Here is a 13,383-nt window from a genome sequence, read left to right on the forward strand (position 1 = left end):
TTGAGTGCCCACCATCCCTGACCCTGATACCCCTTGCTCCTCCCTGCCTCCAGACCCTCCATCTGTTCCTCCCACCCCCTTGGCTACCAACCACTTCCTTTCTCTTTTTTTAAGAATAAATTTATTGTTTTCATTATAAAAGCAACAACAACATTGCAGAGTATCTGGAAATTAGAGAAACAAAGACAAAAAACCAGATCAGCTCGAGCCGCCTCCCCCAGCGCTCCCAGCCTCCCTCTGGGCGTGGTTCCCTGCAGCTTTTTCTGACGCAGGTTTTTATTTTTGCCTCCTTGTAATCATAGTATCCGGACAGTTTTGGGTCCTGCTCTCTTCCATTTGCTTTGTTGGGAGCTAGTTCCCCTGTGGCCATGGGGTCTGGGCAGATCTCATTTTTTAATGTCTCTGGGCTGGTCTGGGGATGGGGTAGGTGGGACAAAAGTTGCTGTCCTGCAGCGGGCAAGGCTAATCACATTCCCCCTTGGGCTGTCCATTTTCTTTTGTGTCTGTTTGTCTAGGCCTGGACCTCCCCAGGTGGCAGGGCCTGGCACCTGGTGTGCCCCTTCCTCAGTGTCCCTGCCCCTACTGCCCCTTTGTGGAGCTTGCTAGGCTGGCCTCAGAGGCCACCGTCCTGGGAAAGGGTGATGGACAGACCTGGTTTCCAATCCAGACTCAGTTCTGTGACCTCAGGCAAGTTACTTAACCTCTCTGGACCTCAGTTTCCTCATATGTATAATGCGTCTATTGCAACAATAAAATAGTGGCTGTAAAATGCCCTGCTACCATTCCTGGCCTATTTTAAGTGTTCGGGAAAAGGTAGTCGGTATTATTGTGCTTTTTCATTCTACAAAGAGTTTCTGAGACCCCCTTGGACTAGATGCTGGAATGGCAGAGGTGAATGAGCACCACTTCTACCTGTGAAGAGCTCACAGTCTGGTGGGGAAGTCACCCAGGGAAACATGACTGCACCAGGGTGTGATCAGACCTGTAGTGCTTCACCAGATCTGGGTGGCATCCTAACTCCATCACTTGCTAGCTGTGTGACTTTGGGCAAGTTGGTCAACCTCTCTGAGCTGCAGTTTCCTCTTCTGTTAAATGTACATCTCACAGGGCCACTGGGAACATTCAGTGACATGATGCGTGTAACATACTCAGCACAGTGCCTGGCAAGTAGTAGGTGTTGAAACCAATGGTAGCTGCCATTTATTATTATTATTGTTATTGTTATTCCCATATACAAGGTGCTGTTGGGAACACAGAGGAAGTGACTGACTGGGGGTTCAGGGAAAGCTCCGTAGAAGAGGGAACACTTGAGCTGGGTCTTGAAGGATGAGTAGAAGTTCACCAAGTGGGAAAGGACACTCTAGGTAAGGAGCCTGTGATTCCAGGTTGAAATCTGTCAATGAGGGGTTTGTTCTTTGGGGGAATAAGGCAATTGTGTTCATCCCAACTTCCCCGAGTGCCCCTCACTGCCTCCTTCCGGGTCTGCCTGGGGGCTATGTGCGCTCACCCTCCTGTAATAGCATCCACCTGTGACTCTGTCCTGGTGGCTGTGGGGTCCTGCCCATGGGAGTTGCCATGTCCCCATCTGTCCATGTTTGGGACCACAGATCTGGCCTGTCGGAGTTTGGTGCTGTCTGTCTGCATGTTCCTGTGACTCTGTCTGTCTGTGTCGGTGTCCAGAGGACCTCCTGGGCCACACCTTGGAGGGCAACCTGCATGCTTCCTTGGCCTCCAACTCTAACCAAATAGCCAGGCATCCTTGGTCACCCTTTTCCCTGGCCCAGGGTAGCCCCCGCCTCTCACTTCCGTTCCATTCCCTGGGGGCCTTCGACCAGTTCCCTCTCACTGCCTCCTCTTCTGGCTTCTCCAGGCCCGCCTACACTCAGCAGTCAGAGGGGCCTTTCTAAACCACAGATTCTGTCCCGTCACCTACTGCTTCAAGTCCAGACTCCAGGCCTCAGATTCTGGAACCGCCTTTCTAGGTCTGACCCTGGCCGTTGGCTCTAGCCTCATGTCCTGTCTCCCGGTCTACACTGATCACTTTAGCTCGCCTCACGCACTGTGTTGCTTCTCACCCCTGGGCCTTTGCACAGACTGCTGCTTTTGCCAGGAATGCTCCCCACTCCTTCTTTGCCCGGCTAACTCCCACTCATCCTTTAAGACCTAAAGCACGTATCACCTCCGCTGGGAAGTCCTCCCTGATCCTTTCTTTCCATCCTGTGCTCTGGGCTGCTCATCCCTGACTTGGGGGGCAAGAGCAAGTGACTTGCCCAAGATCACACAGCTGGTGTTTTGGAGCCAAGATTTGAACCTGGGTGCACTGGGCTCCAAATAAAGCAGGTTGTTCCATGGTCCAGGTGAGGGGATAGTAGCTAGGACTTGTGAAGAGGATGGAGTGGATTTGAGAGAGTTTGGAAATGGAATCCTGAAGACGTGGCTGCTGGTGTATCTGAGCTGGGAGGGGAGGGAGGGGACGTGCTTTGGATGAGTGTCTGTGGCAGGAGCATCTGGGCAGATGGCGATGCCCCGCTCAGAGGGGATCGCTAGGGGAGTACATATCCTAGGGGAAGACCAAGTCCAGCTCAGGCCTGCTGAGTCTGAGCAGCCCATGAGTGGTCAGGGAGGTAACTGGAAGCTCCAGTGGGCCTGGAGCTCCAGGGGACAGCCTGGTCTGGGGGTTGGCTGGTATTTAAAGTCCTAGAGTGGATGGGCCATCCAGGGACTGAGGCCAGTGGAAGAGAGGAGGCTTCCGCCCACCCTGAGGAGCCCAGGCTGTGCGGGGTGGGAGCTGGGAAAGAGACTGAGAAGATGAGGAACCCAGGGCTCGCGGCACACAGATCTTCTCAAAGGGCCCAGGGGGCCGGGAGGCCATGAAGGACAGGACTGGAAGGCAGCCCTTCGGCTTTGACTGCATGGAGGTCCCTGGTGGCGTGTGGCAGGCCTCACAGGCAAAAGTTCTTTTTTTGCAGAAGCTTGTGGGTCACGTGTCTGCTTCCTCCACTTAGCTCAGGGCTCCCAGAGGGCAGGGCTCTTCTCTTTGCCTACGGTTCCCCAGCACCGGTCCCCAGTTTGGCCCAGAGGATGTATCCAGAACGAATGGATGGGTGGATGGTTGGGTGGGCGGCTCTAGGAGGTGTTTCATTCATTGACCCATCCAACTTTTTTCACCTTTTAGAGCAAGAAAAACAATGACAGCTTGCTTGCCCTACTGCAAGGATCAGGGCTGTGAGTCTCGAGGCTCAAAGCACAGTCTTGGCTTCTGTCTGGGGCATGAAGCCCGGTCTGCATGTCCTCCCCAACCTCCAGCATGTCTCCTCTGCCTGTCCGGCGTGGCCACTCAGCCCTAGCCGGCCTGGCTCCTCTGCCTCAGGCTCCTCTGCCCCAGGCACTGTCCTCAGGCTCCTCCCGCTGACCTGGGTCCTCCGAGCTTCAGGCTTCCCGGCTTAGCACACTGCCTGACACCTCCTCGCCAGCAGCACTCAAGGCCCTGCTGGCTGGCCTCACTCTCCAGCTCCCTTTGGTGTCAGTGGGTGGCTGCTCCCTGTCCCAAACCTGCCTTGTACTTTCACACCTCCGTGTCTGCTCACACTGTTGCCTCCGCCTGGATGCCCTTCTGCCTTGTCCATCTGTCCTAAACAGACATCTGACCAGTCTCTCTCCTGCTTAAAATCTCTCCCTCAACACAAGGTCTGCGTGGCTCAGCCCGGCCCCGGCCACCCTGTCACGCAGGTCCCAGGGCTGCACAGGTGCACACCCACCTAGAAGGCTTGTTGGGGGGCTCACATGAGATGCTCTTGATGCACACCTGGCAATGTGCCTGACACTCAGTAAGGGCTCAGCAGACGCTCCCCCCCGCCCCCGCCTGCCTTCCCTGCGCTGACACACGGTAGATGTACACCAGTACCTGGGTCACTGACCAAATCATTAAGTTACTTAAGCCCAGCCAGAGAAGGACACAGAGAAATGAAGCAGAGGCTGTGCGGATTAGAGTACATGACCCAGGGCAGACCCTTCCCCTCTGTGTGCCTGCTTCCCCAACCAGGGTTAGGGGTGGTCCCTGGCTGACCAGGGGCCTGATAAGTGGCAGAGAGGATGCTCTATCCCGGCTATGGGACCCCATACCTCCCTGACCAGGGTGGAGTTTGGGGAAGCCTGGACTTGGCATTGAACTGAGGAGGAGGAGAGGACAGCTCCCCCAGAACTGTCTGAGGAACAGTCGGGTACAGTGGGCAGAATCCTGGGCCAGGGCAGGAATGAAGCAGAGTGGCCTGTTCCAATCCCATTTTACAGATGAGGAAAACTGAGGCTCAGAGAGCCGATGCCCAACACTGCAGCGCAGCACTCCCTCCTGTTTCCCCATCCGTGTGGCCAGGAGCAAGTGCTTCCCTCCTGGTGCCCTGCCTTCTTCCTCTGTGAAATGGGGGTGAAGATTTTCCCTGCTTCTTAGGGCTCTGGTGAGAATGCTGCTGGATACAGAGGGCTTCGTACACTGTCAGCAGTGCTAGATAACTGTGTGGGACTGTCTTTAAAATAATTCTGATTATTTCTTTCTTTATTCATTCTGTCACACAACTCATATTGTTGATCACCTTCTGGGCCTGGGTGCCGGGGATGCCAAGCTGAACGAGACAGATGTATCCAATTCCCAGGCCTCTCTGAGGCAGCTCCCCAGCTCCTCTTCCCCTCAGCCCTGGAGCCTCCTCACCCTGGCTTTACAGCTCAGACCCCTTCACGGTTTCCCCAGTGGACAACAGCAAGGGAGGGACAGGTCTGAGGCTGCTGGGTGGATGGGTAGTGGGTGCTATGCCATCCTAAGACAGGACATATTCACAATCCTACAGTCAGCATGCTTTGTCCTTCCCCCTGAACAGCTAAGGGACTGGTGAGCTGGACTTTGGAGTCAGGCAGATAAGAGTGGGAATCTCAGCTCTCTGCTTACTTGCTGTGTGACCTTGACCAAGTCACTCCACCTCTCTGAACTTCAGTTTCCTTAGTAGTAAAATGGGGATGATAAGAGTACCTGCCTCTTGGTGTCAGTATGCCTGGCACAAGGTGGGTACTTAGTAAATGGCAGCCTTCTCACTATTTTTATTGTGTTGAGGTCTTTCTTTGAAAGGAGAAGTTCCAGGGATCTGGAGCAGTCAGGGAGAACTCCAGGCAGGAAGTGCTTCTGGTATTGGGTTGTGAAGGATGGGCAGGGTTGGATGGGTGGAGAGAAGGGCAGCTTGGTCTCTGTGGGTGGCGGGAGCAGGAGGGCTTTTAGAGCTGCCCCAGCCACCCAGAGGAGGATACTCTTGAGTCCCAGCCTGGCCAGGCTTGGACCCCAAGCGGGCCCCCAGGTTGGGAGTGAGAGGCAAGGACCTTTGCATACAGGTATTGAGTCGTCTGCATGTGGATTTGTTCCACCAAGGACTGGGGTTTGCAAAGCAAGTTCCCCAGAGGAACTGGCTTGAGCAAATCTGATTTCTAGTCTTGACTCTGGCACCCTAGCCCTACGGTCTTGGACAGGTCTCTTTCCTTCTCTCCAAGCCTCAGTTTCTTCACCTATAAAATGGGATAATACCTCCTGTGCCTACTTCTCAAGTAAAAATCTCTCAAGTAAAGAGATTTATATAAAAGATCTTTCTTAAAGTGTTCTGATTAGGTTGTATCCTTATTGAGGGCTTTTTCCTGAAATCCTCTGCCTGCGATTCCAGTAGGGGCTTCTCTCACTTGTAGGGCCAGGAAAAAAGGTTAAAGGCACTTCATTTCAGCCTTGCCTATCATAAGAAACAGTTCCATTTAAGCAACCAATACCAGTAGGTATTTAGTTAGTAATTTCTGTAAGAGGGAGATAAATAAGAGAAATTTGATAGGGAGCAAGACTTAATGGAATGCCTCTGTCCAGCATGGTCCCTATACGTCACTTCTTGACTTACTCTAGGGTCACAGGAAGACTTGAACCCTATGGAAGACAAAGATAGCTTTGAAGGCCCACCCTTCATACTGCCCTGGTTGAAAAGCCCTTTTAACTGCACAGGAACTTGCCAGAGGTGAGGGCCACCAGACGGGTTTTCACATACTTCTACTGAAGAGCCCCAAACTGCCCTAGCCTCAGGCCTCCTCAACCCCCTCCTAAGCACAGTGTTCCGACACATCCTTGTAGGGAAAATGTTGCTGGCCATGCTTGTTTCTTGAGGATAACTTTCCAGAGGTACGGTTTCTTTGGTCAAAAGGCAATACTGTAATCATTTGGGTCCCCGTAAATCATCCTGCCAAATTGCCCTTCAGAAAGGCTGTATCTGATGACCCAAGTTGCCCCCTGTGTTTTAATGGTGCCAGGGGTCAGAGAGCAGGGATCAGGGAGGGGCAGTTGCCTCTGCTCTGTGGCTATTTACAAAGTTGGCCCAGGACCTCTCAGTTTGTCTCTGGACAGCAGGCTCTGTGTGGAATCCATAGGGTTGGCTCTGCAGCCCAGGGCCCTTGGGGGGCGGGGTAATAGGGATTGGTCTGCGGGCATCATGGGAGTGGGGGGGGAGCTGGGAGTACTCTGTTTTGGATATGACCTTTGCTCTCTGGGGCCCACCGTGGGACACCTGAATTCCAGACTTTTCAGCCTGGAGATGTGGTTCTCTGGGCCTGGCAGGAGGCCTGCTCCGCTGCGAGGTGAGGGTCCCACGGGGGCAGGGATCCCAGACACTGGCCCAGACTTGAGTGGGTGTAGCTGAAGGGGTCTCGCCCCTGGCCGGTGGGGAGGGCCCTCTTCCCTGTGACAGCCGCTCTCTCCCCGCAGGATGGCCGAGCCTCGATTTAACAACCCCTACTTCTGGCCCCCTCCTCCAACCATGCCCAGCCAGGTAAGACGGAGCGTCGCCCCTCCCGCCACCCTCCCCCTCTCAGAGCTGCTTTGCTTTGCCCCGGGCTTTGGCTGCGGCCTGCGGGGCGAGGGGCGAGGGGTTCGCGGGTGGCCCGGCGGCCCAAGCCCCCTCAGTACCTCTCCTCTCCCGCCTGCAGCTGGACAACCTGGTCCTGATTAACAAGATCAAGGAGCAGCTGATGGCGGAGAAGATCCGGCCGCCTCACCTGCCGCCCACGTCGGCCTCGTCGCAGCAGCCGCTCCTCGTGCCGCCGGCGCCGGCCGACAGCAGCCAGGCCGTCATGTCGCTGCCCAAGCTGCAGCAGGTGCCGGGGCTGCACCCGCAGGCCGTGCCGCAGCCTGACGTGGCGCTGCACGCGCGGCCGGCCACCAGCACGGTCACAGGTACCGCGGGGCCGGGTGGGGGGTGCTGGTTAGGGCTGGGCGGAGACTACCTGGGAGGGGCGTGGCCAGTATACCCTGCGGCGGGGCGGGGCGGGCAGGCAGGGCCTGGGGCGGGGGGTGGAGCTTCCGGACTTCCTTCCGTCCTGTACCCTGACGAAGCGCCCCGCTAAGCCACCTGGATGGGACGAGGTTGGGTCACTGCCCGTCGGGGGATCACCAAGGAAGCCAAATCCACGTAGCTATTTCAGGAATCCAGAGGAGAGCCCTAACCAGACTTGGGGGGTGAGGGGTGAGGGAAGACTTCCTTGGAGGAGTCCCTATGCAAGGAAGGATTGGTGGTTGACTAGGGAAATGGAGCAGCAGGAGGAAATAACATGTGCAGAGCGAGGATGTGTGTAGAAAGCAAGAGTAGGACAGTGTCCGGGCAGGGAAGATCAAAAGATGATAATAATCCTATTATGGCAGCTAACTCCAGGTGGGCACCTGTATATGTTCACCAGTATTCATGTTATTACTCCCAGCCGTTCTGTGAGGTGACTACTGTTAGGTTGACTTAAAGAAACAGCAGTTGCGTGTGGTTCACTCTAACGTTTCCATTGAACAGATGAGCAAACTGAGGCCCAGTTTCACAGCCAGTAGGAGGCAGAGGCAGGCAGTGTGGTTCCAGAGCCCATGTGTGAACCCTTTTGCTCTACCGGTTCTGCTGAGGCTGGAAAGGAAGCAGGCACCAGACTGTGAAGGGCCCTGGGGGCCACCTGTGCAGCTCGGATTTCACCCTCGGGCAGTGGGAGCGTGGAGGGTTTTTAAGTAGGCAAGGGAAATGCTCAGATTTGGGTGAGAAAGCTGGGTCTGGCTACAAGGTGGAGACTGGCTTGGTGGCAGGGAGAGCTGCAGGAGAGGGTGGTGGCCTGGACAAGGCAGCCGCAGAGGGATGGAGAGAAGGGGACAGATGTGAGATATGTTGAGGAGGGAGAGCGGACAGGGCTTGGTGCTGGGCTGGTTGTAGGGGTGAGGAGTGGGAGGAGGCAAGGGAGACTCCCAGGCACTGCCAGTGAGATGGAGTCGTAGGAGGGGGAGCGGGGTGGGGGAAAGATGTGAGCCCAGTCTTGGATCGATTGAGGCTGGGGCCTGGGGGGACATCCTAGGCAGTGTCATGAGGCTGGGCTGCCTGGTGCCCACCTCGGAGCCTGCTGGACAGGCTTTCTCCAGTGGCCACTGTATCTGGACTGTTGTTCCTCCTCTAGCTGGCCCCGCCGCCAGCCACATGCCTGTGCCTCTCTCCCCCTCTCCCTCCTGCCTCTCAGAGATGCCCAAGAGTCATGGGGCCCCGTGAGCCTCCCCCCCCCAGGCCCCAGCCACCCTTTGCACATTCCCTCCTTATTATGACCGTATTAAATTTATTTTTTCATTATAAAAGTAATATTAAAAAAGTAATATAAGCATATTAAGGGAAATTTGGAAAAAAGAGAAACTAAGAAAAAAAAAATCACTCATAATCCCCAGCTCATAACCCAGCAGCTTAGAGAGCCTTTTAGTCCATTTCCTTCCTTTTCCATCTTTTTGTTTTGGTTTTTAATATGCGGGCGTGTTTTGATGAGCTTGTGGTAGGGCTGTACCCATGACTTTAACTTTCTTTTCCTACTCACCATTCTATCGTAAACAAATTCAGTGCATTTTTTATTATAAAGGTAACTCATAGTCATTATAGAAAATTTAGAAATTGCAGACAAGCTAAAAGGAGAAAAAAAATTAACCCTCGTCCTACTGTTGTTAGCATTTTCATATGTTTTCTCTATAATTTATTTTATTTTATCCTTTAATCACAGATGTAAAAAATGGATGAATTCACCAGGTAAAAAATTCAAATAATATGGAAGCAGATAAAGTATGAATATCTCCTTTTACCAACAAATTCTTTTCCCTCCCTACAGAGAACCACAATTTATACACAGTTTACTTCGGTGTGTCTCTTCTCTGATGTATTCCTGTGCTTTCACACACACATTATCTGTATATACATATGTAGTTTGGATGCGTGTTTTTTTAAATAGGTGGGTTCATACTCTGTGCAGTTTATTACTTTTTCACCTGGCAGCATGTTTTGGCATTCTCTCTACGTCACTTCACATCTATCTTGTTTTCATGGCTTCCCTGTTCTCCGTATTGAGGATGGACCACATCTCTTTACATAGTCCCTGCTGAGAATAGCAGGTTGTGTCCAGTTTTGTCTGGTCACAGTTTTGTATGGAAGGTCCAAGTACGCAGATCTTTGTGCTCATGTGCAAATAAATATCCATGGGTGATTTCTAGAATTAGAATTGCTTCGTCAAAAGTTTTGTACATTTGAAATTTTAATAAACTATTGCCAAACCACCCTCCATTAAGGTTGATAAATGTACACTCCCAGCATGTATGACACACACACAAAATACTGATGCCAACTCTGGATATTATCTTTTTCAATGCACAAATTTTGGGCTTCTTTTTTTAAAAAAGCATAGTTTTAACCATGTGATAGATACCATTTTTATCTTTTTGTGTACTTTACCTATGTTGTAAATGTTTCTAGTCCCCTCGTTTTTAAAAGAATAACTTTTATTATAGAAATTTTAAAAAAAGGAAAAAGTTCATTGTCAAAGAATCAGAAAGTACAGTTAAGCCAAAAAAATTGTTTTAAAATTAATCCTAATTCTACCATCCATATCACATTTTGGTGCATCTCCACCTCCTACTTAATTTTTTCTGTGCCTTAAAAGTTTCCTTTTTTTACAAACAGAATCTCCTTTTTAATGGGCAGTTAATGTTCAGTAGAGGAGATTGATCACAATTTATTGAGTCCTTCCCTAATATTGCATACTTCAGTTGCCTCTAATTTTCGCTATTATAAGTAACACAGTAGTGGACATCTTTGTGCCTCAGTCTTTTTTTGTTTGTTTTTTTGTTGGAATGATTTCCAAAGTGCCCCCGTTACAGATAATAGGACTCAGTTTAGTCCTTAGGTATCTAAGGAATCTTACACATACACAGTTCTCATTTGTACCCCTGAGTAATAATTTCCAAAGGGAAGGGGAGGCTCAGAAAGGCTGGTGACCTGCCAGAGTCACACAGCTGGGTGGTGGGGACTGAGCCGGCCTCTGCAGCTGCCCCTCACCCCTGCCCCCACACCCGTGTCTTCGCAGGTCTGGGGCTCTCCTCCCGGACCCCGGCTGTGAGCACGTCTGAGTCGAGTGCGGGCACGGGTACCAGCACCCCATCCACACCCACCACCACCAGCCAGAGCCGCCTCATCGCCTCGTCCCCCACCCTCATCTCAGGGATCACCAGCCCCCCCCTCCTGGACTCCATCAAGACAATCCAGGGCCACGGCCTGCTTGGCCCCCCCAAGTCCGAGCGCGGCCGAAAAAAGATCAAGGCGGAGAATCCAGGGGGGCCGCCTGTCCTTGTAGTCCCCTACCCCATCCTGGCCTCGGGCGAGACTGCCAAGGAGGGCAAGACATACAGGTGGGGGTCTCGGTGGGAGGAGGTCCAGGGGGGCTTGGGTTAGAGGCCAGTGCCTCAGGCTGCAGCAGGGGCCCAGCAGTGGGGCACTGCAAAGAGGGGCCCCGGAGGCGGAGGGTGAGGGCTACGGTCCAGAGGGGCGGGGTCTCCTGGCTCGCCCCGCCCACAACCCTTCAGAGGTGGTCTCTGGCTGGGGCCGCCCTCACCACAGCCTGGGATGTCAGAGTCTGTTTCCAACACTCTTCAAGCAGTGTTCTGAACCCTCAACGTTAGAATCATCTGGAGAGCTTTCCAAAAATGCCAGTGCCAGGGCGCACCCCCAGAAGTTCCGATCTAACTTGCTGGGGGGAGACATGCGGAGGGTCCCAGGTCAGGCTTTCTTGAAAGCTCCCCAGACGATTCTAAAGTACCCCCAGGGTGGAGAACCTCTCACCAGGAGTGCTGGATCCCCTCCCCCAGAACCATGAGTCACCAGCCCCTCTTCCCTGTGAGATGTAAGCCTGCTCCCCAGCCTGCTGTAAATCTGTCTCCAGGGGGAAGAGCTTTGGCCTCCAGATTGGAGGGTGTCCAGGCTGGGGGCCTGCCCGTGCCCCCTGGACCCTCCCAGGAGAGCTCTGTCCCTGGTGCAAGGTCTCTCTGACGTAGAAGGTCTCCCCTGAGATGTCCAGGCACGGGGTGGGGGCGGGAATCTTCCCGGTATGAACCTGCCTCTTGCCCACAGGTGTAAGGTATGCCCGCTGACCTTTTTCACCAAGTCTGAGATGCAGATCCACTCCAAGTCGCACACAGAGGCCAAGCCCCACAAGTGCCCGCACTGCTCCAAATCCTTTGCCAACGCCTCCTACCTGGCCCAGCACCTGCGCATCCACCTGGGCGTCAAGCCCTACCACTGCTCCTACTGTGATAAGTCCTTCCGACAGCTCTCCCACCTCCAACAGCATACCAGGTGAGTGGTCGGCCTGGTGCTGCCCCGATGCAGACAGTTTCAGCTCAGCACCTGCACCTGGTGCATGGACCTGGTGCAAGGAGGGACAAGGACCTTCTCTAGGTGCCCGTTGCCCTCAGGGTCAAGACCAAACTGTTTTGCTTGTCATTCGAGGCCTTTTATGATATGGCCTTTGTGGACGTCACTTCCCACTGTTGCTCATCTGTAAGGTCTTTGCACGTGCTGTGTCCTTTACCTGAAACACTCTCCCCCTCCTTTATCCTGTTTTTCTGGCCCTCTCCTATCCATCTCTCAGTAAAGCTTCCTCCAGGAAGTCCTCCCTGGCCCCCCTGAGCTGGTTCCACTGGCCCTGGGCTTCCCCATCCCAGCAGGGATAGACTGTCTTCTACTTGCCTGGTTATTTGCCCACCACCTTCAATATATTTAGGGTTCTTGAAGGCAAGGGCTTGGTCTCCTCCGTTTCCACATCCCCAGTGGGTGGCACATAATAAACATTTAGGCATATGTGTAATATTTGTGGAATAAATAGAACTGGCTTTTACAGGGCATATGATTCATCCATTTAACAAATATGTACAAGAGGTGAATTGTAAATATGTATGCCAGACATGCCCCTAGGTGCTGGGGATACAGCACTGAACAAAGCAGACACAGATTCCTGCCCTCTTAGGGTGTACAGTCTAGTCAAAAGCATGAAAGTGGGATTCGGAGATAGACCTGCTTTAAGAAAAGAGGTTTTTGCAGGGGAGTACAGACATCAGAAAGACTGGCTCACCAAATAAAAATACCATAGGTATTTAAATAAATAAACTAAAGGTTACCAAATTACAGTTCATCTCTTCAGAGGGAAAGAAACACAGCAGTTTTCTCACATGATGGTTCTCGTATGTATAAGCACGGCTGTGTGTCTGCCCGTATCAGCATTGGCAGGGATAAAATTGTTTTTGCTGTGGAGTCTGTAACTCACAGAAAGCGCTCAAGGTTTTCTTTATCTTGGACACTAAGGTTAGACACAGGGACCTTAGGTTTTGTTTTGTGATGTTGTTATTTATTCATTTCTCTCCATTGTCTTTGTTTGCTTTATCCCAGGGGGCAAGATGTTTTGTCTGTTTCTCTGACTTTGGGGCATGATCATAGTAAGGAACAAATGACAGGAGAGCGGCAGGGTGGCATCAGTCTGCTTTTCTCGTCCCCATGCCTCCTGAGGCATGGATTTGACCATGTAGATTTGTTTCAGAAACTTTCTGATTTTGTCATGAATTTATTTTTTGAAGTTTGGCTAGTTTTATGGACATAGGTGTGTGTAATGAGGCGCTGATCAATAAACAGTGTCCCCCTGTTTGTATGGTTACTAAAATTAGAGCATGCCACCCCAAGGTTTGAGAGTTAACTTCTGTCAGGAGATTTTTGTAAAGCCCCCAGGTCATAATTTTAATCTGTGTATGTGTGAAAAAATTTTTTCTTATCATATTATCTAATCTAAGATCTATCTAAGTTCCTATCTAAGATCCATCCAATTCACCTCTTGTCAGGTTGCGCCTATACAACCTGTAACGGGAAGGGTACTGTCTTTTTGGAGAATCCCAAGTTTGTCCGTGTTTCTGGGCTAGCAGGAATGACTTTTCCCATAACCTTAAAGGCAAGGATTCCACAAGCCATGGAGTAGATTCAGTTCAGTTTCCTGGAAGCCTGGGGAGGC

At 52.2% G+C, this 13,383-nt stretch overlaps 1 protein-coding gene across 4 annotated transcripts in view; it reads left to right on the forward strand.

The window, feature by feature from the left end:
• The window catches only part of ZNF362 (zinc finger protein 362), a 36,920-nt gene that overhangs the window by 12,263 nt on the left and 11,274 nt on the right, over nucleotides 1-13,383 (forward strand). The window contains exons 2-6 of one of the 4 annotated variants that reach the window (XM_057546502.1): nucleotides 1,239-1,364; nucleotides 6,773-6,836; nucleotides 6,994-7,240; nucleotides 10,420-10,741; nucleotides 11,460-11,684. In XM_057546502.1, coding sequence (XP_057402485.1) covers nucleotides 1,327-1,364; nucleotides 6,773-6,836; nucleotides 6,994-7,240; nucleotides 10,420-10,741; nucleotides 11,460-11,684 — 896 coding nt within the window. In that variant the 5' untranslated portion in view covers nucleotides 1,239-1,326. Of the gene's footprint in view, nucleotides 1-1,238; nucleotides 1,365-1,412; nucleotides 6,033-6,498; nucleotides 6,646-6,772; nucleotides 6,837-6,993; nucleotides 7,241-10,419; nucleotides 10,742-11,459; nucleotides 11,685-13,383 lie in introns of those variants that run through there. The other 3 variants (XM_057546495.1, XM_057546518.1, XM_057546509.1) reach the window with 3 other exon arrangements.

Source organism: Balaenoptera acutorostrata, chromosome 1, assembly GCF_949987535.1.
Source record: "Balaenoptera acutorostrata chromosome 1, mBalAcu1.1, whole genome shotgun sequence".
Classification (NCBI taxonomy): domain Eukaryota; kingdom Metazoa; phylum Chordata; class Mammalia; order Artiodactyla; family Balaenopteridae; genus Balaenoptera; species Balaenoptera acutorostrata.